The sequence below is a fragment of the Nematostella vectensis genome, chromosome 11, assembly GCF_932526225.1.
Source record: "Nematostella vectensis chromosome 11, jaNemVect1.1, whole genome shotgun sequence".
In the NCBI taxonomy this organism is placed as follows: domain Eukaryota; kingdom Metazoa; phylum Cnidaria; class Anthozoa; order Actiniaria; family Edwardsiidae; genus Nematostella; species Nematostella vectensis.
The window spans coordinates 14,516,567-14,544,526 of record NC_064044.1 but is presented as its reverse complement, the minus strand read 5'-3'; the positions used below and the strand labels follow the sequence as shown (position 1 = coordinate 14,544,526).

The 27,960-nt window shown below is 42.0% G+C and overlaps 1 protein-coding gene and 1 long non-coding RNA gene across 4 annotated transcripts; one reads left to right on the top strand and one right to left on the bottom strand.

Moving 5' to 3' along the window:
- Positions 1 to 13,678: 13,678 nt before the first annotated feature.
- Positions 13,679 to 25,037, bottom strand: LOC5502343 (neuropilin-2). 3 transcript variants are annotated; one of them, XM_048734654.1, is made up of 3 exons: positions 24,755 to 25,037; positions 21,806 to 22,149; positions 13,679 to 15,553 (listed from the first exon to the last, which is right to left on the bottom strand). In XM_048734654.1, the coding sequence occupies exons 1-3, from the start codon at positions 25,035 to 25,037 to the stop codon at positions 15,401 to 15,403; spliced, it is 780 nt and encodes a 259-aa protein (XP_048590611.1). In that variant the 3' UTR covers positions 13,679 to 15,400. The 3 variants fall into 3 exon arrangements, with proteins under 3 accessions (XP_048590611.1, XP_048590610.1, XP_048590609.1); XM_048734653.1 differs by having other exon boundaries at positions 24,755 to 24,884; XM_048734652.1 differs by lacking the exons at positions 21,806 to 22,149; positions 24,755 to 25,037 and adding an exon at positions 16,390 to 16,873.
- Positions 24,942 to 26,863, top strand: LOC125573843. Its single transcript, XR_007314221.1, has 2 exons — positions 24,942 to 25,070; positions 26,309 to 26,863. It is a non-coding gene; the product is annotated as an uncharacterized LOC125573843 (long non-coding RNA).
- The last annotated feature ends 1,097 nt before the right edge of the window (positions 26,864 to 27,960 follow it).

Sequence of the window (27,960 nt, the reverse complement as noted above, 5' to 3'; positions counted from 1 at the left end):
TCGAAATGATAAAGTCTGGTCAGAGAATAAAGTCTATTGTTATATAATTGAGGTAGTTTAACATTTATCTAGGCGACCGCGGTAACAGAAAAAGAAATTAAAAGACTTATGGCAAGCAGATCAATAAACGTTATTTTTATGTTGTACACAAACACTCTTTTTGTTTTATAAGGATCTTTTTTTACATTTTTTTTTTTTTGGTGGGTTCCGTTATAGAGTGCAGTACAGGCCTAGATACATTACTCCCAAAAATGATATAAAAATCCTTTCGGATATTCTCCCAAAAAATATTTTTTTACTTAAAATTCCCGAAATATAGACTAAAATATCCGGATATTCTCTATTGATGTTTTAACAAAAATTTAAATTTTATTTTTTGTATATATATATATATATATATATATATATATATATATATATATATATATATATATATATATATATATATATATATATATATATATATATATATATATATATATATATATATATATATATATATATATATATATATATATATATTTGTATATATATATATATGTTGTGACAACATGCTGGCGCCAACCCCACCGGTCACAGTCAAGACTTTCTTGGAGAATTTTAAGAAGAGAATACTAAGGTTTTCTATAGCAATAGATGCACAGAATTTTAAGTATTTTTAATCTATGATAATGAAAATATTTCAATACAAAGGGAAACCATACCGGGTGTTCTCTTTTAGTTACTGCCTCTATGCCGGAAGCTCACTTAGCATGAAAAAGCTGAACAAGAAGTGGACACAAAGGACTATGCTGACATAGCGTGGAAAAGCTGAACAAGAAGTGAACACAAAGGACTATGCTGACATAGCGTGGAAAAGCTGAACAAAAAGTGAACACAAAGGACTATGCTGACATAGCGTGGAAAAGCTGAACAAGAAGTGGACACAAAGGACTATGCTGACATAGCGTGGAAAAGCTGAACAAGAAGTGAAATCAAAGGACGATGCTGACATAGCGTGGAAAATCTGAACAAGAAGTGAACACAAAGGACTATGCTGACATAGCGTGGAAAAGCTGAACAAGTAGTGGACACAAAGGACTATGCTGACATAGCGTGGAAAAGCTGAATAAGAAGTGAACACAAAGGACTATGCTGACATAGCGTGGAAAAGCTGAACAAGAAGTGAACACAAAGGACTATGCTGACATAGCGTGGAAAAGCTGAATAAGAAGTGAACACAAAGGACTGTGCTGACATAGCGTGAAAAAGCTGAACAAGAAGTGAACACAAAGGACTATGCTGACATAGCGTGGAAAAGCTGAACAAGAAGTGAACACAAAGGACTATGCTGACATAACGTGGAAAAGCTGAATAAGAAGTGAACACAAAGGACTGTGCTGACATAACGTGGAAAAGCTGAATAAGAAGTGAACACAAAGGACTATGCTGACATAACGTGGAAAAGCTGAATAAGAAATGAACACAAAGGACTATGCTGACATAACGTGGAAAAGCTGAATAAGAAGTGAACACAAAGGACTGTGCTGACATAACGTGGAAAAGCTGAACAAGTAGTGAACACAAAGGACTATGCTGACATAGCGTGGAAAAGCTCAGCAAGTAGTGAACACAAAGGACTATGCTGACATAGCGTGGAAAAGCTGAACAAGAAGTGAACACAAAGGACGATGCTGACATAGCGTGGAAAAGCTGAACAAGAAGTGAACACAAAGGACTATGCTGACATAGCGTGGAAAAGCTGAACCAGAAGTGAACACAAAGGACTATGCTGACATAGCGTGGAAAATCCAAGCAAGTAGTGGACACAAAGTACTATGCTGACATAGAGTGGAAAAGCTGAACAAGAAGTGAACACAAAGGACTATGCTGACATAGCGTGGAAAAGCTGAACAAGTAGTGAACACAAAGGACTATGCTGACATAGCGTGGGAAAGCTGAACAAGTAGTGAACACAAAGGACTATGCTGACATAGCGTGGAAACGCTAAGCAAGTAGTGGACACAAAGGACTTGCTGACATAGCGTGAAAAAGCTGAACAAGAAGTGAACACAAAGGACTATGCTGACATAGCGTGGAAACGCTAAGCAAGTAGTGGACACAAAGGACTATGCTGACATAGCGTGGGAAAGCTGAACAAGTAGTGAACACAAAGGACTATGCTGACATAGCGTGGAAAAGCTGAACAAGAAGTGAACACAAAGGACTATGCTGACATAGCGTGGGAAAGCTGAACAAGAAGTGAACACAAAGGACTATGCTGACATAACGTGGAAAAGCTGAACAACAAGTGAACACAAAGGACTATGCTGACATAGCGTGGGAAAGCTGAACAAGAAGTGAACACAAAGGACTATGCTGACATAGCGTGGAAAAGCTGAATAAGAAGTGAACACAAAGGACTGTGCTGATATAGCGTGGAAAAGCTAAACAAGAAGTGAACACAAAGGACTATGCTGACATAGCGTAGGAAAGCTAAGCAAGTAGTGAACACAAAGGACTATGCTGACATAGCGTGGAAAAGCTGAACAAGAAGTGAACACAAAGGACTATGCTGACATAGCGTGGAAAAGCTGAACAAGTAGTGAACACAAAGGACTATGCTGACATAGCGTGGAAAAGCTGAACAAGTAGTGGACACAAAGGACTATGCTGACATAGCGTGGAAAAGCTGAACAAGTAGTGAACACAAAGGACTATGCTGACATAGCGTGGAAAAGATGAACAAGAAGTGAACACAAAGGACTATGCTGACGTAGCGTGGAAAATCCAAGCAAGTAGTGAATACAAAGGACTATGCTGACATAGCGTGGAAAAGCTGAACAAGAAGTGAACACAAAGGACTATGCTGACATAGCGTGGAAAAGCTGAACAAGAAGTGAACACAAAGGACTATGCTGACATAGCGTGGAAAAGCTGAACAAGAAGTGAACACAAAGGACTATGCTGACATAGCGTAGGAAAGCTAAGCAAGTAGTGAACACAAAGGACTTGCTGACATAACGTGGAAAAGCTGAACAAGAAGTGAACACAAAGGACTATGCTGACATAGCGTGGAAAAGCTGAACAAGAAGTGAACACAAAGGACTATGCTGACATAGCGTGGAAAAGCTGAACAAGTAGTGGACACAAAGGACTATGCTGACATAGCGTGGAAAAGCTGAACAAGAAGTGAACACAAAGGACTATGCTGACATATCGTGGAAAAGCTGAACAAGAAGTGAACACAAAGGACTATGCTGACATAGCGTGGAAAAGCTGAATAAGAAGTGAACACAAAGGACTATGCTGACATAGCGTGGAAAAGCTGAACAAGAAGTGAACACAAAGGACTATGCTGACTTAGCATGAAAAAGCTGAACAAGAAGTGAACACAAAGGACTATGCTGACATAGCGTGGAAAAGCTGAACAAGAAGTGAACACAAAGGACTATGCTGACATAGCGTGGAAAAGCTGAACAAGAAGTGAACACAAAGGACTATGCTGACATAGCGTGGAAAAGCTGAACAAGAAGTGAACACAAAGGACTATGCTGACATAGCGTGGAAAAGCTGAACAAGAAGTGAACACAAAGGACTATGCTGACATAGCGTGGAAAAGCTGAACAAGAAGTGAACACAAAGGACTATGCTGACATAGCGTGGAAAAGCTGAACAAGAAGTGAACACAAAGGACTATGCTGACTTAGCGTGGAAAAGCTGAACAAGAAGTGAACACAAAGGACTATGCTGACATAGCGTGGAAAATCTAAGCAAGTAGTGGACACAAAGGACTATGTTGCATTATATAGACCATAAAATCGAATTGGATACGGTGTAGTTTTACAAACACCCCAGCTGTTCCAAAATGTCATTCCAAAATCGAAGGTTACATAAAAGCTTAAATTTTCTACTAACATACAAAGTTATCTTGCTGATCAAAAAAAATAGTTTGAAAATAACAATAAAACGTTATTTTCCTCGTAAAGGGCAGAATAAGTATTAATGAAAAATGTACCTTTTAGGTTCTAAACTTTCCGAAAAATCATTGAAGGACTACGAATGGAGAGAATTTCGAGATATGGTTATTTTTTATGGCTTCAGGGTAGCTTTACTTTTGGTGAAGTTATCGAAGACGTCCAGTGACCATCTCGTTGCACTTGAAACATACATAACATCTACAAAATTTGGTTGTCTTACGATGTTTCTTTCATGAAATACATATTTTGATGACGTCAACGTATTTTTTCGCTTTAAGTGGCGTCATTGATAACGTCAAGAATCCCTCGACCACATTGTTGCACTTGACACATACATGACACATACCAAATTTGGTTGTCATATTATTTTTCGTTTAGGAGATACGGACGGACGGACGGACGGACATCGCATCACGAAAACTCGAGTCGATGGGTAACCAATCTTTGCTACAATATTTTTCTTACCACTTTTTCTTTGGTATGCGGGATCCACGCGCTGCGTGGGAGCTCCGCTACAAAGCAATGACTGCAATTATACTTAGACTTAAAAGGAAAATCAGTTACGACCCTTGGATAAGGACGTGGTCCATATAGTCCGTAGTCCATAGCCACCATAATCCATAGTCCCAGACGATTTTAACCATTGCAAGATTTGACTATTATCTATTTATGCATTTATTTATTTGAAAACTTCCTTCACACTTATATAAATATACAACAAAATCCACCACCAACTTTTGTTTTTAATTTTTTTTTTTTAATTTTAAAATTTAAAAAAAAAATTAAAAAAAGTATGCAAACTTTAAAAATAAGGTTAAAAGGATTGCCCATATAATGAAATTTTAGGTACGGCATGCAATCCAGACAATGAGACTTTACAGATGGTATACACCCATACAGGGAGACCATGCAGATGGGATACACCCATACAGGAAGACCATGCAGATTGGATACACTCAGAAAGGGAGACCATTCAGATGGGATACACCCATACAGGGAGACCATGCAGATGGGATACACCCAGACAGAGAAACCATGCAGATGGTATACGCCCAGACAGGGAGACCACTCAGATGGGATACACCCAGACAGAGAGACCATGCAGATAGGATACACCTAGACATGGAGACCATGCAGATGGGATACACCCAGACAGGGAGACCATACATATGGGATACACCCAGACAATAAGACCATACAAATGGGATACACCCAGACAGAGAGACCACGCAGATGGGATACATTGATTATTTTTCTTTTGGGATTTTAATCTATTTTGTTTACCAATCCACTAACAAAAAATCGAGTCTACAATGATTTTTATGCCAAGTTAATATTTTTTTTTGTTTCTTTAATACTCATTATTTCGATACAGATTATTACAGTAACTAGCGTGATGCCAATTGTGCGGATCACGCATGCGACCTTTGCTAGTCTAAAACTCCGTCGGATAGCCAAACTATCCTTGCGAGTATGTATACATAAATGTTAAAGTCCACATTTATGTATACATACTCGCAAGGATAGTTTGGCTATCCGACGGAGTCTTAGACTAGCAAAGGTCGCATGCGTGATCCTCACAATTGGCATCACGCTAGCCCGGTCGCAGCTCTAGATCCCACATGGATCTAAGCTGTGGTTTAAAGCACTTCGTTCGAGTCGATGTCGCCCTGCAGTTTTTTTGCCTATGAAGTTTAACTGAGGCAAACCGGCTATGCCATGCTGACGAGTCCTAATAAGGACGAAACAGCTGTCCATGGTTGCCGAACTGCACGGGTAATAGACTGTGCTAGCGTCCCGTCTTGGCCCGACTGGTGCCAATGTGTGTATGCTAGTGTGCTGTTAAAGTCCACATTCCTGTAGTGAAGCGTGGTGCATGCAATGGCCAAACCTGTTTGTTGTCGAATTTGAAATAGTTGTGTTTGAGAATGTAGTTGAAGAGGCTGCGAAAAACATGGATATGGAGGCGTTTGTGTACGGGTAGTGTTTGTATGTGTGAGAGGGTGGCAGCTATACCATCCTCGTGTGGGATGTTGGTGTAGAGTGACGTGACGTCAATTGTGACAAGAAAACATGTGTCTGGTAGTGGTGTGTGTGTGGGGGGGGGAGAGGACTGTTTGGAGAGGACTGTTAGGGAGTGTGTGGTATCCTTGATGTAGGACGGGATGTAGGACGGGATGTGCAAATTTCTTGAGGTAGTGGCCAAGAAAGATGGAGAGTTTTTCGGTGGGTGATTGGCAACCTGAGATTATTGGGCGGCCTGGGGTGTGGGGTTTGTGAATTGTGGGTAACATGTAAAACAGGGGTGTGCGTGGGGGTGTGTGGGGAAGTAGGAAATCATGAGTAGGTTCATCAATTATGTTGTCTTGAAACAGTTGGTGGATGTATAGGGAAATGTTATGTGCAAGGGATGGTCATGGGAGACTGTGCAATAATAATTGGTGTCATTGAGTTGTCTGTTGGCCTCTAGTAGGTAGTCTTTGGTGTCCCAGAGAACGATGGCTCCCCCTTTGTCAGCTGGTTTGGTGATGGTGTGGGGTAGTTGTGATAATTGTTTAAGTGCAGTGCGTTCAGACAGTGTGAGGTTGGGTGCGTTTGTATTTGTGTGTGTGTGTGTGTGGGTGGGGGGGGGGGGGGGGGTGGGTGGGTGGGTGTGTTGGTGATTTGGTGTGTGATGGTATTGGTGTAGGTGCGTAATGTGTGGTTGGGTGAGGTGGGTGGGTCCCAGGAGCTTGGGGTTCTGAAAGGGTGTTGGGGAGTGCGGGGCTGGTTGCGGAAGTGGTACTTAAGGTGCATAAGCCTTGTGAATTTGCGAGATGTGTTGTTATACTGAAGAAGGCGAAGAAAAGTGAATAAAAATATTTGTTTTCACAAAGATTTGTAGTTGCATCTTCCAACAACTTAATAGTTGAACTTAACATTTAGTAAAAATGTTAAAAATGGCTGAAAATTTTCATCATGGGTTATTTTGGATACAAAATGTTGGGCTCTCTTGCCGCAAACATCTGCTGAAGTCTCTTGGTCTGGAGTAATACATGGCCAGGCACATTTATGCTAGGCCTGATTATTTTATTTTAGAAATGTACAATAATGAATATATGAACAGTATCAATTATCTATCAAACAATTCAATTTAGTCAGGAAAAGGTGAGACCGAGGAGGTTGAAAGTTGGGCCCTGAACAGTGCAGCACATTACCATTTTTGGAAATATCGATTTACCTACTTATAATGGAAATATTCAAAATGGCCGCGCGCAGTTTGAAACTTGAATTTGTTTTGTTAGCGAGACGTCGCATCGCAAAAAGTGACCAAAACAGCAAAATATCCTGCTCTATACCAAGTTTGATATTTGATGATAAAATCGAACTCTTTTCGTAATGTTTACGTTTAGAAAAAGAGGAATATGAGTGTGATGGACCAAATTCTACGGCTTACAACCTTCACAGGATTAAACTAGGATAAATGAGAATCATGGCATACTAAAACAATCTTCACCACAAGCCGAAATGAGTGCCCTCAAGGTATGGTGAAAGTTGAGGAGAGCGGAGGTTGAATTGTGAGAACGAAAGTGCGAGTCAAGGTCCAACGTCTATACTTCAACAGGGAAAAATCGCCGAAGAATACAGTAACCCGTGTAAACATTTAGCCGAAAAGCATTTTACCCTTCACTTATCTCTGGGGTTCACTTTTTCTCATTCTTTGTCAAAATGTCTTGCCCTTCGACCACCACTACAACAAAGCTCAAATGAATACGAATTATAAGAAGAACAACAACAAATGGCTTGAGAACGATGACGCGACTCAAACGAGCGCACGTGTAAGCGATCAAAACCAAACAAAATGAGACAAATACCTTGCCATTTTCTCGAAGACTTTGCCTTTTTGATAGACTTATTTCTCTCTAAAATCCTTTCACAGTTCGAACCCCACATTGCTCTTAGATTCGCTATCGATTTCTCTGTGCCTAGCTACAAGAATGTCAACTTTGCGTAACCCGTTGTGCTCCGACGTAGCAGCTTGTTCAAATTGCCTAAGGTTCAGAAGGTGCAAAATTCTGATTTCATTTACGATTATCACACAAGATAAGTCTATTTGCACCTTGTCCATTTAGGGGTGGAAGGAGCATTGACGCTCAAATATAAAAAAAAACAACGTCACAAGCCCTTCAAGATGTCGCACTTGATAGGACAAAAACACCAACTTCACGCAATATTGTTTTTCCAATGGCTTTATGTGGATCAAAAAAGCTTTGAAATGTTGTTTCTTTGATATTTTAGCTTTAAAAAAATGATACAAAAAGGGTATGGTAAGTATTTCCTTTTTAGATCAGGCAGTGTTCACAAGATTGGCTTGTAATGGGTTGTCCAGCATAACAGATCATAACAAAATACATTTGTATGAAAGAAACGAAAGAAAAGTTTTCGACAATTGTTTGCAAATTCATCCTCGGTTTCATACCGCGAAAATCTGTAAGATGTGGTGATGTATGTCTTTAACCCAAAAAACGTACTCAGCTCCGAGAGCAGGAAATATTTTGAACGAGCGAAGCCACGCTAGCGGTATATCATCAATGCTGCATTCTTGCCTATTGCAGCTTGACCTACTTTTGTTTTTATATTAAAAAAAATTCCTTCGCCTATATGATCTCTGAGTTACCACAATAGCTTTCCATTTGAAATGACTAGCCTTGTGTCCTAATCAGTATTCGGTGTACTTACCTTTACCATCTCTTATATCCGCGTAAACTGAGTTTTCCATTTTCACGAGTTCACGAGGCAGGTTTGCGTGTGTCGCCTTCATGCGTTTGCACCTCCCATTTTTCATGTCGTAGTTGATGCTGGCGCAGTTTTCTTTGTCGTCATAGCAGAGTTTGTAGCATTCCCAAAGTTCCCCAACACCCGTATCGTCGTAGTTTTTTGTTTTCTAAATGGCCGATGTGAGAGGAAATACGAAAAAGCAAAGGAAGAGAAGCATTTCTGTTAGCTCGGTATCGTCGTATGTTATGAGGTGAGTGACTCACAAAATAGAATACATTTTCTTTCTAAAGAAGGGTAACATATTGTGAGATGATCCAATTTAATCCAATTCATGAGATGACCCAATCAAACAAGGTCACATGTAACATAACATAGTTTGCTCATTACTACTACCTGACTTCAGAAAGGCAAACAACTCTACTTCTCTCTTTTTGTACTTATTTTTATATCACCGTTTATAAGCTTCAAGTACATATCGTCTTATATATACACTATATATACACCTACTTGCAGCTACAACAGCTACTTGTTTTTGAAAGTGTCCTTAAGAATACGTAGTTAGCGATTTATTCATCATTTATAAGTTTTCCATCATTTGTTTTATTACCCTTTTTTTAAATTAACACTAGTGTATCTTGCGCGCTGATTGGTCGGGAGCTTGAAATGAGCGCAGAGAAATGAGCGTGTCTGTAAAAACAGTACAGACAGTTTTTTTGACAGCGAGTAACGCAACACTTGCCGGCTTTCACAGACTTTTTTTTCTCTATAGGTCTGCAGGACGAGTGCAATTTGAGTTTGAAAAAAAAAAACGAGTACGAAATAAATCCAGAATTGAACCAGATAACTGTATGATAACTTATTAATAATATGCAGGTACAAATTACAAAAATCTATTTTTTTGTTTGAAAGACAGAAACATCGCGCGCTCTTGACAAAACTGGCGTGATTCGTCAACAGCGCGCGCAGCGACTTATGAAAATTGAAAACTTGTCCATCGAAATCCTAACTATTTTTATCTCATTTCTCGCTTTTTCTCTTTAATGTTTAATATTTTTTTTACCAGAAAAGGCTTTAAAAATTGTAATGTAAAGGTTTCTCACCTCAGCTTCTTTTGTCGCTCTAGTTTGCAAGTCTGTTATTCAAATTTGACAAACTCAACGTTTGAGTCAGATTCGTATGTCAGGAGAATTGAATTTTGACAAAAAAATTAACGCTTCTTTTTATCTCTTTGATCATGGGTTGTTGTATCTTAGTTATTTTATAAAGGCAATAAAACGCACATCCCGTGTCTGTCTAGGTTTTTACAGACACTTTACAGACACTGTGAAAGCATTCCGTCCCAGGCAGTCACGCGCAAACCGGCTCCTGAAAATCAGCTTTATTTTTGCGCTTTCCATTGACGGCCAAATCTGAAAAGTTCTGGATTTCTTAATAAGGTCATCGTGCTCAAGAAGCCAGCGGCTGGACTTACACGATTCAGGATTTGAGAAGTTTTACAAGTTCTTTTAAAAGTTTCTCCGTTGAAAGTTGTAGTTTTTTGCTGCTCGCGCAGCTTTCGGCTTGTTTTCGTCGGTTCGCGCGGACAAACACAGATTCGTCAGGGACAACCGCCAACCGACTCCATACTCGAGCTGACCGTTGAATTCTGGCTGCACGCGCTGTTCTTAGTGAAAGCGCTCACGATGATTTGGCATTGGAAGCTCCTCACTTTGACATTCCTGTGTTTGGTGCTGCGAGGGATAAATGACAGTCATGACAATAGCTCTGTGTTACTCCGAGCTTCAAATGACCTAATTATAAATGATACACCGCAATTTCACTTCAGACGACTACACAAATCTACTCCATCGTCGTCAACTGCCCCGGCTCGTGTTTGTTTAGACTTACTTAGAAGCGCCTCCATTGCACTACTACTGGTCTGCCTTTCAAATGACGTCCAGCCTTATCCAGGTCCACAAGCTACAAATCACGCTACTAACGTCCATCTGCCATGCATTCCACTGTCCAAAAATGGTGTAAGAATATGTCATTGGAACGCGAGGAGCTTCAATAATGATAAATACGAGCAAATAAAAGAAATCCTTACACACCCTCGTACAGAGATTGATGTGATAATTATTACCGAGACATGGCTGAATTCGTCACACACGAACGAAGAATATGGGATCCCTGGATATCATATTGAGCGGAAAGATAGAACTAGAAAGGAAAGGGGAGGAGTAATGATGTACGTATCTCACGCTATGGCTTATACCCGTTTACCAACTCTAGAATCAAGTGACACAGAGCTCCTTTGCACTCAAGTGATACCGTGCAAGTCCAACTGCCCAATTATTATTGCCGGAGTCTATCGTGTGCCGGATTCAACTGCTGAAATGGATGCTAAGCTAGAAGGTCTCATAGAAAAAATGTACATCACCAACAAAGAAGCGCTACTACTGGGGGATTTCAACATCAACTTCCTCAAACAGCAAAACCACAAGCATCGTCTAATCAAGTTCCTCACCAGCCTTGGTTTCACTCAAACCATCAATGAAGTGACTCGTCCAAAGAGCCAGGCTTGCTTGGATCACGTTTACACCAACCAGCCACAGTGCATCACAAAGACCAAGGTATGCAACATCGGACTATCAGATCATTTACCAGTGTGCGATGTGCGCAGATACAAAAAGAAACAAGATCGCGCAGCAGATAAAAACCATGTTTATATTTCCTACCGTGACTGCAAGAAGCTGGATGAGGAGGCCTTCCTAAAAGACCTTGATGAGGCCCCGTGGAGTGTGCTGGACACCTTTGATGACCTTGATGACGCTGTGGATTATTGGAATCGGACTTTCCTAAGTATCGCTGATATACATGCTCCTCTTATTAGAAAGCGTGTAAAAGAACAAAGCCAACCACAGTGGATGACGCCTGAACTCTACGCAGCCATTAGAGATCGCGACAGGCTGCTAGAGAGAGCCCGAAAGTGTAATAGTGACTCAGATGCGTGGGAAACTTTTAAATCAGCTTGAAATAACGTTTTTTAATCTATCCGAGAAGCTAAACGAAATCATTTCAACAAGTCATTTGAACAGAGTTCAACGGGAAAGGAATTCTGGAGACATCTAAAAATTGCTATCGGGCAGACAAGTAAACCGTCACCTTCGCAACTAAGAGGCAATGCAAGCAACACACCCACCATCACAGATCCACGTGAAATAGCTAATGCATTTAACGAGTTTTTTGTTTCCGTTGCTGCCACCTACAGAAATAGCAATGTCAACATGAGAACGCTGTCAACTTCAGATTTCGAAAAGTTAAAAGGGTTTGTTGATAGCAAAATCCCGAGTGGCACTAAATTTGAAATACCCAAAATCATGCAAGAATTTGTGCAAGGTTATCTTCTTCAACTACAAACGTGTAAAGCCACAGGTTTGGACGGTATAAGTGCTCGCCTTCTAAGGGCTGCAGCCCCAACCATAGCTCCATCGTTGACTAAGATCATCAACCAAAGTATAAAAACTGGACGATTCCCTGCGCGCTGGAAAGAGGCGAAAGTCTGTCCAATATATAAAGCTGGAGACCGCCTGAGTGTTGATAACTACCGACCCATCAGTATTTTACCTGCCCTGTCCAAAGTTATTGAAAGACACATACACGTTTGCTTATATGAATACCTAAACAGCCACAAGCTATTAAGTAGTAACCAGTCAGGTTTCCGTCCCTATCACTCGTGCGATACTGCCCTAATAAAGTTGATTGATTATCTCATTGGAAATATGGATCAGGGACTAATATCTGGCTTGAACCTCATAGACTACCGAAAGGCGTTTGATTTAGTAGACCATGACACGATTATTAAGAAGCTCTCCATATATGGCGTCTCTGGAAAGTCACTAAATTGGTTCAAGTCTTATCTAGAAGACCGAAAACAGAAAGTAACAATAAGTGGCCAGCTATCAGATTCGCAGCCCATTACTGCAGGCGTTCCCCAGGGCTCGATTTTAGGTCCCTTAATGTTTATCCTGTTTATTAATGACTTACCACTTGAAGTATCCAACAGCGCACTCGAGATATATGCAGATGATACAACACAAGTCGCAAGTGGAAGTAGCGTTAGTGAGGTTGAGTCTATTCTTACTGAAGAGCTAAAAAAGGTGAATGGATGGGCGAATGAAAACAAAATGGTTTTGAACCAAAGCAAAACCAAATCAATGCTTATCTGTAGCAAGCAAAAGTTGCGCAAATTGGCAGGAAAGGATTTGACAGTCAGCACAGAAAATGGCCAGCTTGAATGTGTCAATGAAGTTAAACTGCTTGGCATAAGATTAGACAACTCCTTAACCTGGGACAACCACCTCAAGTACATTCACAATAAGATCTCCAAGCGACTAGGCTTGTTAAAAAGTTAAAAGAAATTCCTGCCACTTAAAGCAAGAACCCTGTTCTACCTTTCGCTCATACAGCCAATATTAGACTATGGTGCTATCGTCTGGGGCTCGACCAAAAAGCAACACATCGACGATATGGTCAAGTTCCAGAAACGATGTGCGCGGGTTATCCTCGATAAGAAATGGGATGCACCTTCAAAACCAGTTTTTGAAGAACTAAATATTGTCTCCTTCGACAAAAGAATAATCTACCTACAACTTGTTTTGCTCTTTAAGGCAATGAACAATATGACCCCATGCTATATCAGAGATATGTTCGTTAAGTGTAGTGATGTACATAACAAGAACACTAAAAATGCAGCAAACCATAACTTAGTACTTCCAAAGGCTCGGACTACATTAGCAAAAACAGCTTTAAGTTTGTAGCAGCTAAAAGGTGGAATGCATTGCCACTAGAAATCAAAGAAGCCAAGTCAATCACCGCCTTCTCCGCAAAACTAAGAGAATACATCACAACTCTGTAAATAAGTTTATAAATCAGCAAAAGATTGTTATTGTAAATAGTTTCGTCAAAGATTTTGCAGTAAACAGATTTGTAAATAGCTTTTATTAATTTTGTTTCTGTTGAGGGCCATGCGTACATTATCATTGTGATATTAAGTGAATCCCTCATTAAAAAAGGCATCTCTCTCTCTCTCACTGTTAAAACCATGCAGATGGCATACACCGAGACAGGGAGACCATGCAGATGGGATACACCCAGACAGGGAGACCATGCAGATGGGATACACCCAGACAAGGAGACCATGCAGATAGTATACACCCAGACAGGGAGACCATGCAGATGGGATACACCCAAACAAGGAGACCATGCAGGTAGTGTACACCCAGACAGGGAGACCATGCAGATGGGATACACCCAGACAGGGAGACCATGCAAATGGGATACACCCAGACATGGAGACCATGCAGATGGGATACACCCAGACAGGGAGGCAATGAAGATGGCATACACCCAGACAGAGAAACCATGCAGATGGGATACACCCAGACAGGGAAACCATGCAGATGGTATACACCCAGACAGGGAGACCATTTAGATGGGATACACCCAGACAGAGAGACCATGCAGATGGTATACACCCAGACAGAGAGACCATGCAGACGAGATATACCCAGACAGGGTAACCATGCAGATAGGATATACCAAGACAGGGAGACTTTACTGATGAAATACACCCAGACAGGAAGACCATGCAAATAGGATACACCCAGACAGGAAGACCATGCAAATAGGATACACCCAGACAGGGAGACCAAGCACATGGGATATACCCAGATAGGGAGACCACGTGGATAGGTTACATCCAGACAGGGAGACCATGCAGATGGGATCCACCCAGACAGGGAGGCCATGCAGATGGGATATACCCAGACCAAGAGACAATACAGATGGGATCCACCCAGACAGGCAGGCCATGCAGTTGGGATACACACAGACAGGAAGACTATGCTGATGGAATACACCCAGACAGGGACACCATTCAGATGGAATATACCCAGACAGGGAAGGCCATGCAGATTGAACACAGCCAGACAGAGAGACCATGCAGATAAGATACACCCAGACAAGAAGATTATGCAGATGAGATACACCCAGACAGGGATACCATACAGATGGGATCCACCCAGACAGGGAGACCATGCAGATGGGATAAACCCAGACAGGAAGACCATGCTGATGGAATACACCTAGAGACGGGGACCATGCAGATGACATACACGCAGACAGGGAGACAATGCAAATGGGATACACCCAGACACGGAGGCCATGCAAATTGGATACAACCAGATGCAGATGGATAGCCCAGATCATGCTGTAACCAAACAGAGAGGCCAATTATCTGTGATACAATCAAAGGAGCCCCTTGTACTTTTTGAAAGATTATTATAGGATCTGAGACAGGCTACGTAGCACCAATGGAATCAAGTATTTAAAAAATGTCCGCTGTATAGAGAACAATGCCCTCCAAGAGCCCCCAAAACTGGTTCTCCAGCCAAATATTTGTATTTGATAGGACTTTTTCAAGACAGAGAGTTTTATAAAAGATGAAAATTTGTAGTAAAGTACTAGTTTCTGGATAACGATAGCTGCTATTCTATCTGTTATCGGTAGTGTCTTCATTCTCTATATTGGAAACTCTAAAGTATTATGTTAACAAGTGCAAATATTCATTTAAGCAACTAAGACTGCAATAAGTGAAACTGCACAGCTTATTAAATAAAACTGCATGAAACTGCACGCCATCTCTAAGTGAAACTGCACTCCAATCCGTACAATTCAGCTCTCATGACGACATTTCCATTCGAAGCCTGAACTACAATCCTTACGTAGCGCGTTTTGATGACAGGAAAGAGCTCGTTCTTTACCACAGTGGTCTGATCAAAGTTGCCAGGAAAAACCTGAAAAAAAGGCGCAAATTGAAACTGCAACACAACATACAACACTATACCACCATTGTGAACACTTCTTCGATGGATCAAATAGTTAATGTAGTGTTAATAAATAACGATCTTTACTGTCTCGGTAATAAGATGTGTACAACTCTCAACAACTTTCCAAAGTCTCTCTCCAGTCTCTCTCGGAAGTCAGGGTACCCAACACTACATCACTCTTTCTGGGATGGGATACTAACAATAAAACCTAACTTTAAACGGTTTACAATTTCTTACTAGATGTTCAGTGTCCTAACATGTATTAGGCTGACTTATAATCCAGTTTGCGCGAAGGGACCGACAATCGCCTAAACCGCGTTCTTGTCACACTAGTGTGTGACAATCTCGATACCCTTGCGACGTACAAAAGCAAAATGGCTTTTCTTATGGCATGAATTTACATTCAGCATCTTATAATGTTCTTATAATGTTGTTTTCGGCCTGTTTTCCCTGCATTGATCTTTCTACTTGAATAGCATTTAGCAGCGTCTCTTCGGGATCCCCTGAGGAATTTTTGTTGTTTATTTACAGCTTTGCTATGGCGAGCCATATTGGTTGAATTTTTGAGGGTTAATTCAGGGTCAAGCTGTAGTTTTTCTGATAGCATAGCGTCCCTTAGACCTACAACTAGACGGTCTCTTATAATTTCACCAACAGTAACCCATAGTTGCAGTATTCTGCAAGACTGTGCAGGGCGGTGATGAATTCATCTACCGTTTCTGAATCGCTCTGGCTTCGCCTGTTGAAGTTTGCGTGTTCAAAAAATACATTCTTTCGAGCGGTGAAATAGCCGTTTAACTTACGTTTACAACGTCGTACTTCTCTGCCCCCTCGCTTAGAGAGCCCAAACGAACTGAGGATGTCCTTGCTCTTGGGCCCCAGCGCATAGATCAAGGAGTTTACCTGGAGGCTTTGGGACTTTTTAGCCTGCCCCGACGCTTGCCTGTATCGCTCAAATCCAATGGATAGTCGTACTCTGTCACGGACCATATCACATTCACCACTAGCAATCTCATTTATTATATTTCTTGTAAGCTTTGTAGTATGATTTACATCGGGGAAACCGATTGCATGCCCGGCACGTGTTGTTGTAAACATCGCAACGATGTAATAAACCACCGTACATTTAAACCAGTTTTTAGGCATTTTAGACTCCTCCTAGGACATCCTGTCGACGACTAGTCTATTTGTGGAGTTTCTTTACACAACGGTTCCAATGAGAATATGATTTTTTTTCTCTTGGCTGTAGGTATAAACGAAGAACTGTCCTTTGCATAGATAATAACAATTTCTTTAGCGCGCCTCGCTCTAATTGCCTATATTGTTCCATTGTCAAACCGAGCGCACCGCGCCGGTTTACTGACTCATTGTTCGCACACTATACTATAAATACCACTACCCCATCCGTTGCAGTTTCGTTTGCTCCGACGAAAAGCTGACGCGCGAAACACAGCGAAACTACTCTGTTTCACAAAGGCGTTTAACATACCTTTTCAACCTTGTGCTGAAAATTCCCATCTTGGAAGGTCTGCCATTTTCTTTCTTAATACGTGTCCTTCCAATAATAATACTATTCCCATCTTGGTAGCCCTTCCATTGATCCTTCTTTAGACTATAGTGCGCACTGTACACAAATACTTACTGTAATCACACCGTAACCGTCTTAGTACCTCGTATACCAGTGGGAGAAGTAAAAAGAGCCCAACCCCAGATTAGTTGAAGTGAATCACTTAACAGGGTACAGTGTAAAAACCAAAAGGGATGGGTTACCACACATAGTTACCGCTTGATCCCGAGATTAGGTCCGCAGACCGGAAAATACAATAACGTAAGGGCGTATCCACTAAATTCTCAAGAACTGGTCGGGGCGCTTTTCTTATACATCATCGCCCAAGAGGCCTTTTTGAGGCGTATACGGAGGAAAAGTCACCTGTAGATGACACTCCATAGCACCCACTACGTATTACGCAATACGAGGCCTTGCAAAGCTGTTCCCCTTTTGCCACTTTTGAATGTTCTTCCATACTCCATATACTGATTCTACAAAGTAGCGGACTCTTATTTCGTTTCTCCAGTCTGCTCCCGTTCGCTGTGAAAGTGAACTAGATTGCCAAAAACGAGATTTAACGAATGTGGTAATCTGTTGTGGAGGAAAACTACGGATGCGGTTCTCGTGTTGTTTAGTGACGAAATCGCGGAAGGCTAGGAGGAGTTGAGAGTAAAAAAACGGCCTCGTTGGAATCACATTTCTCGTGAAGATCGACAACGAGTGCGAGTACGGGAGTTTGGTGTAGCGATAGCGATTGTAAAGGTCAGTGAAGACGAGTAACCATTGGTGGGGTCGAGGCGAAAAAGCTCTGTTTGAGCTCCTGTACAATTATTTCACCGACGGATTCTCATTAACCTTTTTTTTCTCGACCTGGATCTATAGTGAGGCGATGTCTGTGTAGCAGTTCGTCGTTAATCAAAGTGGCAAATACCAGATGAGGGTAATGCTGGTACCACTGCTGAAGAGCCGTCTAAAGGACAGAGCTCGATACATGACTTGATTAGTGCTTCCCTCAGTGACTTATGGCGCTCATCGGGAAAGAGGGTAGTATCAGTCAATGATGTACCGGTCTCGCGGACGACAAGTTGGCGATTCCTCTTGATCTTAACGGCAGCAAATGATATGCCAGTGGTTTCTGGGGGGGGAGGGGGGGGGGCGGGTCGCTGATTGACTGCCCAATGAGTGATTAAGGGGCTTTACGGTGTGATGCGCAATGATAGCAGCTAGATATGTCAAGGTATGTCTAGGGCCAATATGTGGCGGCGGGGGCCCACCATCTTTAACTATAGGGCGGACGGATTGCTGGTCAGTCAGCAGACCATCGAGTATCTGACGACGGAAAACAATGCATTCTTGATTTGGTTGTAGAGGCTCGGTGCGCTTCTCACGACGAATGCGGACCTACGAGAATGAGAACCTTTGAATGAGAACCTACACTGCTCTGCTTGTGAAAAGGAGGTGGGATGCTCCCAAAGGTTTTTTCCATGATTGACGTGTTACGGATAACAGAATCTTGGCTGTTGTTGATGAGGGTACAAATCTGGTAGATCACATCTTTGCAAGACGAAGCTTAGCGGTTAGAGAAGTCCGACGAAAAATAAGATGCACCTGTTACTTATTGTACCCGAACCTGGTAACAACTGACATTTGCGAGGGATGTATAGACACGTGGGCTAGCAGACATCTCTCCCCGACAGAGTTTTTTTAGGCTTGCACGTTGAAAGGTTTGCTGCTTGTGAATACGAAAATTTTGTTAAATAAATCAGCTAGGTATTGGCGGAAGTGTTTGTGGCAGTAGTTCTATCGAAAGCCTCGACCTCGCATAGCAGCCACGTAGATTGGTGACTTTGTAGCTTAGCACTGAAGAAGCAGGCTAGATGGAGCTTTCCTGACCACGGGATGCATATCGTCTCAGCGAAGTTGGGTTTCCTTGCAGCTCCATCTGTCGCCATTCAGATGACATTATCTTTAGGCTTGGGTAGTGTGATCGCATGCGGTCGGCGAAGGCTTTTTAAGCAACAGAGAAGGTGCCAAGTAAGTCGTTTGACCAGGTTATCACGTCAGTTAAGGGTCGTCCAGCAATGGCCTTGTCTAACGGGGCAAAAAGCGACGATCAGTTTGGAAATCATGATTTCAAATTGCTGACTTTCTGAGGTTGATCAGGCCCGTAGCCATGGGGCTTGAAGACCCGCCCCACTTTAATGAAGCAAAATTGAGAACCACTGCTAGCTAGGGCGAGCTACCTAAGAGAAAATGGTCCGCGAAATGTGCAAACGGAGCCACCCGCTCAAAATCCTTGCTACGGATCTGTAGAGAGCATTGGGAAGCTGCTGCAACGCGATGTGGGCCATGCGGGTAGGGTTCCTTGGGACCCCGCCCAGCCCAGGATGGTTGTAAACTTCATGTTAACGCGTGTCTTGGACGCGGAAAGGCGAAGGCATTTTTCTTCTGTAAGGCACTCACGACTCTCTTCCAGTTGTTAAGCAACTCCTTTGGGGCGTCGTCAGCAAGCTTGGGAACCACGCCCTCTTGCAGGAGATCACCTCCCAGCCCAGGATAGTTGTAAAATTCATGTTAACGCGTGTCTTTGACGCGTAAAGGCGAAGGCATTTTTCTTCTGTAAGGCACTCAAGACTCTCTTCCAGTTGTTAAGCAACTCCTTTGGGGCGTCGTCAGCAAGCTTGGGAACCACGCCCTCTTGCAGGAGATCACCGCCCAGCCCAGGATGGTTGTAAACTTCATGTTAACGCGTGTCTTGGACGCGGAAAGGCGAAGGCATTTTTCTTCTGTAAGGCACTCAAGACTCTCTTCCAGTTGTTAAACAACTCCTTTGGGGCGTCGTCAGCAAGCTTGGGAACCACGCCCTCTTGCAGGAGATCACCTCCCAGCCCAGGATGGTTGTAAACTTCATGTTAACGCGTGTCTTGGACGCGGAAAGACGAAGACATTTTTCTTCTGTAAGGCACTCAAGACTCTCTTCCAGTTGTTAAGCAACTCCTATGGGGCGTCGTCAGCAAGCTTGGGAACCACGCCCTTTTGCAGGAGATCACCGCCCAGCCCAGGATGGTTGTAAACTTCATGTTAACGCGTGTCTTGGACGCGGAAAGGCGAAGACATTTTTCTTTTGTAAGGCACTCAAGACTCTCTTCCAGTTGTTAAGCAACTCCTTTGGGGCGTCGTCAGCAAGCTTGGGAACCACGCCCTCTTGCAGGAGATCACCTCCCAGCCCAGGATGGTTGTAAACTTCATGTTAAAGCGTGTCTTGGACGCGGAAAGGCGAAGACATTTTTCTTCTGTAAGGCACTCAAGACTCTCTTCCAGTTGTTAAGCAACTCCTATGGGGCGTCGTCAGCAAGCTTGGGAACCACGCCCTCTTGCAGGAGATCACCGCCCAGCCCAGGATGGTTGTAAACTTCATGTTAACGCGTGTCTTGGACGCGGAAAGGCGAAGACATTTTTCTTCTGTAAGGCACTCAAGACTCTCCTCTAGTTGCTAAGCAACTCCTTTGGGGCGTCGTCAGCAAGCTTGGGAACCACGCCCTCTTGCAGGAGATCACCGCCCAGCCCAGGATGGTTGTAAACTTCATGTTAACGCGTGTCTTGGACGCGGAAAGGCGAAGGCATTTTTCTTCTGTAAGGCACTCACGACTCTCTTCCAGTTGTTAAGCAACTCCTTTGGGGCGTCGTCAGCAAGCTTGGGAACCACGCCCTCTTGCAGGAGATCACCGCCCAGCCCAGGATGGTTTTAAACTTCATGTTAACGCGTGTCTTGGACGCGGAAAGGCGAAGGCATTTTTCTTCTGTAAGGCACTCAAAGCTCTCTTTTAGTTGTTAAGCAACTCCTTTGGGGCGTCGTCAGCAAGCTTGGGAACCACGCCCTCTTGCAGGAGATCACCTCCCAGCCCAGGATGGTTGTAAACTTCATGTTAACGCGTGTCTTGGACGCGGAAAGGCGAAGACATTTTTCTTCTGTAAGGCACTCACGACTCTCTTCCAGTTGTTAAACAACTCCTTTGGGGCGTCGTCAGCAAGCTTGGGAACCACGCCCTCTTGCAGGAGATCACCTCCCAGCCCAGGATGGTTGTAAACTTCATGTTAAAGCGTGTCTTGGACGCGGAAAGGCGAAGACATTTTTCTTCTGTAAGGCACTCAAGACTCTCTTCCAGTTGTTAAGCAACTCCTATGGGGCGTCGTCAGCAAGCTTGGGAACCACGCCCTCTTGCAGGAGATCACCGCCCAGCCCAGGATGGTTGTAAACTTCATGTTAACGCGTGTCTTGGACGCGGAAAGGCGAAGACATTTTTTTTCTGTAAGGCACTCAAGACTCTCTTCCAGTTGTTAAGCAACTCCTTTGGGGCGTCGTCAGCAAGCTTGGGAACCACGCCCTCTTGTAGGAGATCACAAAGAAAACGGGACATGAGCTTTTCTAGCGCGGTCTCGGACCCGGGCTTCCCCATTGCTGATCGGGTGTACATTCGGATGCAACAAAAGGGCATAGTCACTCTGCAATATTTAATCGATTCTCGAGAGAGTGACATTTGATAAAAAGCCATACGATGTGTATCCATTGACCACACTATACACTCACCTTAATCACACCATTCCCGTCTTGGTAGCTTTGCAAATGATCTACTCTCACACTGTACTCCCCACTTTACACTTGTTCTCACCATAACCACACCATTCCCGTCTAGGTAACTCTGCCACTGTTCTCCCGTCAGACTGTACTCCACACTGTACTCAGTCACCCATTGGGCATGTTCTATCGGGCGCCCCTGCGTTGCTACATGGGTAATCCACGTGACTCGGCCAAGGTCCACCTGCAGATACTCGCCTTTTGTTTGTAAGTCTGCCGCTCCCCATGCGCCTATGTGTTCTTCTTTCACTGGCTGGTTATTTAGGCGTGCGTGGTGAGGGTTGTGCCCAGGAGAGGAATAAGTTGACGAAGCCGTGATACTTGTGTCTTGAATGCGGCCATCTTCCATCCCCAGGGGGTGGGGTTTGCTAGCACAACCTGTCAAGTTTCAAGTATGAGTTTCTTGTCACCTTTATAGAGTAAAAACAATAACTTGGTAATAGCTTGGTTTTGTCCCTGTGTGTCCCTAATTTGGAGCTATATGAATTAATTTTTTTTAGATAGGACCAGGCTATAAGGGCCAAAAGACAGGACAAAAGGGCCAAAAACAGGACAAAAAGGTCAAAAACAAGACAAAAGGGCCAAAGACAGGACAAACGCGACAAAAAGGCAAACAGAGTCATAAACATGGGTAAACTCATGACATAAGATCGAATTGACCTATAAGGTGTTGTGTCTCTGTTGACATTTTTGTCCCGTTTGTCCTGTTTTTTGGCCCTTTTGTCCTGTTTTTGTCTCGTTTGTCCTGTTTTTGTCCCGTTTGTCCTGTCTTTTGGCCCTTTTGTCCTGTTTTTGTCTCGTTTGTCCTGTTTTTGTCCCGTTTGTCCTGTTTTTTGGCCCTTTTGTCCTGTTTTTGTCCCGTTTGTCCTGTTTTTGGCCCTTTTGTCCTGTTTTTGTCCCGTTTGTCCTGTTTTTTGGCCCTTTTGTCCTGTTTTTGTCCCGTTTGTCCTGTTTTTTGGCCCTTTTGTCCTGTTTTTGTCCCGTTTGTCCTGTTTTTTTGGCCCTTTTGTCCTGTTTTTGTCCCGTTTGTCCTGTTTTTGGCCCTTTTGTCCTGTCTTTTGGCCTTTATAGCTTGGTTTTGTCCCTGTGTGTCCCTAATTTGGAGCTATATTGGATTAATTTTTTTTAGATAGAACCAGGCAAAAAAATCTCATGGACAACGACGGGTTTGACTGGAGTGAAGTGACAGAATCGGCGATAAATAAGAGAAAATTCCTGCTGTCAAAGATGTTCAGGGAGCAGCCGATTCCTCAGCAAGCAGATGCCACAACTTGGAATAAACCATTTTACAATCGTAGTTGAACTTTTTGACCGGGGAAAAAGCCGTTTCGAAGAATAACTTTATGTAATCTAGAGTAAATTAACATACTGCAGGATTTGACAGCATATACAATAAACATGTAAACAAAAGAGAACAAAAAAAACCTTTAGAACAATCCTTTAGAAAGCCAGGCGATAAATACCATAATCAAAGTACATTAACTTTATTATAGCCTAGAGCCCTAAATATGGATACCCTATATCAGGTACTCTAGTTTATGTATAAGTTTTCTTTTAGTATTAACCTTATAAATTTGTATGATGAGCGTTGTTGTAATAAAATAGTTTAACCAAACTGTTTACTTTCTTTGTAGAATTACAAAAGTAGTAAAATATTTTCATCGTTTGTCAGTTTATGCACTAATAAAACATTTTTTATGGGTATTAAATTTGAAATGGTAATTATTTTTTTAATTCGCAAGGTTTTCTATTCAAACAGCTATTCAGTTGCGACCGTACGATTTTTTTTCGCCCTCTTTGCGTGACCCACGATCGAGCACCATTTATTAGAATAACAAGATCAAATACTGAGATGACAAGACCGTAAACAAAAAGACGGGCTAATTTTATAATTTATTAAGACAATAAATAAGACATCTTTATAAAATAGAAAACAAGTGTTTTTTCGTCAATATATTCGCATCGCTTTCCCTATCATTCATTTAGATACTTTTTTTCACGGCTATTTTCTTTGAGTCTAACTGTGAGTTGAGACCACGTTTAATAGTAATATAGGCAGGTTATGTTTAACGTTCACCGGCTGCATTGGCCTACGGAACTGAATAGCCTTCCTTCAAAGGCCGTCGGAATAGAATAGATGCGACGGCCGTCGGAACTGAATAGCCGTCGGAATAGAATAGATGTGACGGCCGTCTGAATAGAATAGATGCGACGGCCGTCGGAATAGAATAACCGCCTATGATTGGCCGTCGGAACTGAACGCAAGATAATGTATTCCCCCGTAAAAACACTGCTAATTCCATACCTACCCTACTACTGGTGCAACGGGATATTGAGTACCTTGCAGGAAACTAGCCTTAGGATCAATTAAGTAGCTTTAATAGAAAATAAAATATAAAATCTTTCAAAGACATGCACAGGTAGGTAAAAAAAAGTCCACTATTAAGTTTAATATCAAATGTATTTATTTTGTTTTAACCTAGAAGATGCTGTGCTCATAGCTGCGAAAGCGGAAAATATGTTAAACCAGTAATAGCAGATTTGCAGTGTTAAAACAGAGTTATCAATTTTCACTAGTCCGTGAGGAATTTTAATGCGTGAAAATATCATACGCTTGCATCTCCCTTTTTTCATGTCGTAGTTGATGCTGGCGCAGTTTTCTTTGTCGTCATAGCAGAGTTTATAGCATTCCCAAAGTTCCCCAAAGGAGGTGGTGGCCAAACATGGAGTTCCTTGTTTTCTGAATGGCCGATGTGCCCAGATCAGTTTCATCAATGCCCCATCCTGATGTAGCAGTGCCGGATTTGCCGTAAACAGAAACCAGTTCTTGGCTATGTAGCTTGACCTACTTTTGTGGTTTAACTACTCAAGTGTTATTCGTGACTTCGTCAGTAGCTATTAATTCAGCGCCCATTCGAAATCGAGGAGTAACTATTTACTATCTTAACTAGGCGTATGTCCGGATCATTTTTGGTATACTTACCTTCTCTTATATCTGCGTAAACTGAGTTTTTCATTTTCACGAGTTCGCGAGGCAGATTTACGTGTGAAACCTTCATACGCTTGCATCTCTCTTTTTTCATGTCATAGTTGATGCTGGCGCAGTTTTCTTTGTCGTCATAGCAGAGTTTGTAGCATTCCCAAAGTGTCCTAACACTCGTCTCGTCGTAGGGAGATGCAAGGAGAGAATGCCCAAACATGGAATTCCTTGTTTTCTGAATGGCCGATGTGAGAGGGAATACGAAGAAGCACAGGAAGAAAAACATGTCTCTTTGCTTTGTTCCGTCGTATATTATGAGGTGAGTGACTCACAAAATAAAATGTATTTTCTGTCTAAAGAAGGGTAACATACTGAGAGATAATCTCATTATCTATTCATGAGATTACTTAATTAAATAGAGGAAAAATGTTAAATAACATAGTTTGCTAATTACGGCTACCTGACTGCAGAAAGGGTACTTCTCCCTTTTCGTACTAATTTTCATATTACCGTTAAGCTTCAAGTGTATATCGGCTTATTGGTGGTAACTACACCATTTAGAGCACAAAGCAACACCCCCTGCTACTTGTTTTTGAAAGTGTCCTTAAGAATTCGTAGTTTGTGATTCATTCATCATTTATTAGTTTTCATTCTTTTGTTTTCTAATCCTTTATACTATCTTTCCTTACTGGAGCCAGAAGTTACCCGAATAGTCTGGTGGAAAGTTCCGAATCTTTCTTACTACACCTTGCTTTGCGCCTATCTGCTCTCCTTTCACTGGCTGGTTATTTAGGCGTGCGTGGTGAGGGTTGTGCCCAGGAGAGGAATAAGTTGACGAAACCGTGATACTTGTGTCTTGAATGCGGCCATCTTCCATCCCCATGGGGTGGGGTTTGCTAGCACAACCTGTCAAGTTTCAAGTAGGAGTTTCTTGTCACCTTTATAGAGTAAAAACAATAACTTGGTAATAGCTTGGTTTTGTCCCTGTGTGTCCCTAATTTGGAGCTATATGAATTAATTTTTTTTAGATAGGACCAGGCTATAAGGGCCAAAAGACAGGACAAAAGGGCCAAAAACAGGACAAAAAGGCCAAAAACAGGACAAAAGGGCCAAAGACAGGACAAACGCGACAAAAAGGCAAACAGAGTCATAAACATGGGTAAACTCATGACATAAGATCGAATTGACCTATAAGGTGTTGTGTCTCTGTTGACATTTTTGTCCCGCTTGTCCTGTTTTTTGGCCCTTTTGTCCTGTTTTTGTCTCGTTTGTCCTGTTTTTGTCCCGTTTGTCCTGTCTTTTGGCCCTTTTGTCCTGTTTTTGTCTCGTTTGTCCTGTTTTTGTCCCGCTTGTCCTGTTTTTTGGCCCTTTTGTCCTGGTTTTGTCTCGTTTGTCCTGTTTTTGTCCCGTTTGTCCTGTCTTTTGGCCGTTTTGTCCTGTTTTTGTCCCGTTTGTCCTGTTTTTGGCCCTTTTGTCCTGTCTTTTGGCCTTTATAGCTTGGTTTTGTCCCTGTGTGTCCCTAATTTGGAGCTATATTGGATTAATTTTTTTTTTCAGATAGAACCAGGCAAAAAAATCTCATGGACAACGACGGGTTTGACTGGAGTGAAGTGACAGAATCGGCGATAAATAAGAGAAAATTCCTGCTGTCAAAGATGTTCAGGGAGCAGCCGATTCCTCAGCAAGCAGATGCCACAACTTGGAATAAACCATTTTACAATCGTAGTTGAACTTTTTGACCGAGGAAAAAGCCGTTTCGGAGGATAACTTTATGTAATCTAGAGTGAATTAACATACTGCAGGATTTGACAGCATATACAATAAACATGTAAACAAAAGAGAACAAAAAAAACCTTTAGAACAGTCCTTTAGAAAGCCAGGCGATAAATACCATAATCAAAGTACATTAACTTTATTATAGCCTAGAGCCCTAAATATGGATACCCTATATCAGGTACTCTAGTTTATGTATAAGTTTTCTTTTTGTATTAACCTTATAAATTTGTATGATGAGCGTTGTTGTAATAAAATAGTTTAACCAAACTGTTTACTTTCTTTGTAGAATTACAAAAGTAGTAAAATATTTTCATCGTTTGTCAGTTTATGCACTAATAAAACATTTTTTATGGGTATTAAAATTCGAAATGGTAATTATTTATTCAATTCGCAAGGTTTTCTATTCAAACAGCTATTCAGTTGCGACCGTACGATTTTTTTACGCTCTTTGCGTGACTTACGATCGAGCACCATTTATTAGAATAACAAGATCAAATACTGAGATGACAAGACCGTAAACAAAAAGACGGGCTAATTTTATAATTTATTAAGACAATAAATAAGACATCTTTATAAAATAGAAAACAAGCGTTTTTTTCGTCAATATATTCGCATCGCTTTCCCTATCATTCATTTAGATACTTTTTTTCACGGCTATTTTCTTTGAGTCTAACTGTGAGTTGAGACCACGTTTGGTAGTAATATAGGCGTGTTATGTTTAACGTTCACCGGCTACATTGGCCTACGGAACTGAATAGCCGTCCTTCAAAGGCCGTCGGAATAGAATAGATGCGACGGCCATCGGAACTGAATAGCCGTCGGAATAGAATAGAAAGTGCCGTACATTACTATTTTTGGTTATATCGATTTACCTACTTATTATGCAAATATTCAAAATGGCCGCGCGGAGTTTGAAACTTCAATTTGTTTTGTTAGCGAGACGTCGCAACGCAAAAATCGATCAAAACAGCAAAATATCCTGCTCTATACCAAGTTTGATATTTGATTGATGAGTTCCTGTGCTATAAAGTAAAATATCAGTTGGGAAACCTTTTCAAATTGAGCGCTTTTATTGGAGACTGCCGTAAAATCGAACTCTTTTCGTAATGTTTACGTTTAGAAAAAGAGAAATACTAGGATAAATGAGGATCATGGCATACAAAAACAATTTTCACCACAAGCCGAAACGAGTGCCCACAGGGTATGGTGAAAGTTGAGAAGAGCGGAGGTTGAATTGTGAGGACGAAAGTGCGAGTCAAGGCCCTGTCTATACAACAGGGAAAAATCGCCGAAGAATAGGTATGGAAATTCGTGTCAACATTTAGCCGAAAAGCATTTTACCCTACCCTTGTCTCTCGGGGGTTCGCTTCTTATCATTCTTTAGCTAAATGTCTTGCCCTGCGACCACCACAACAACATGGGGGGGGGGGGGG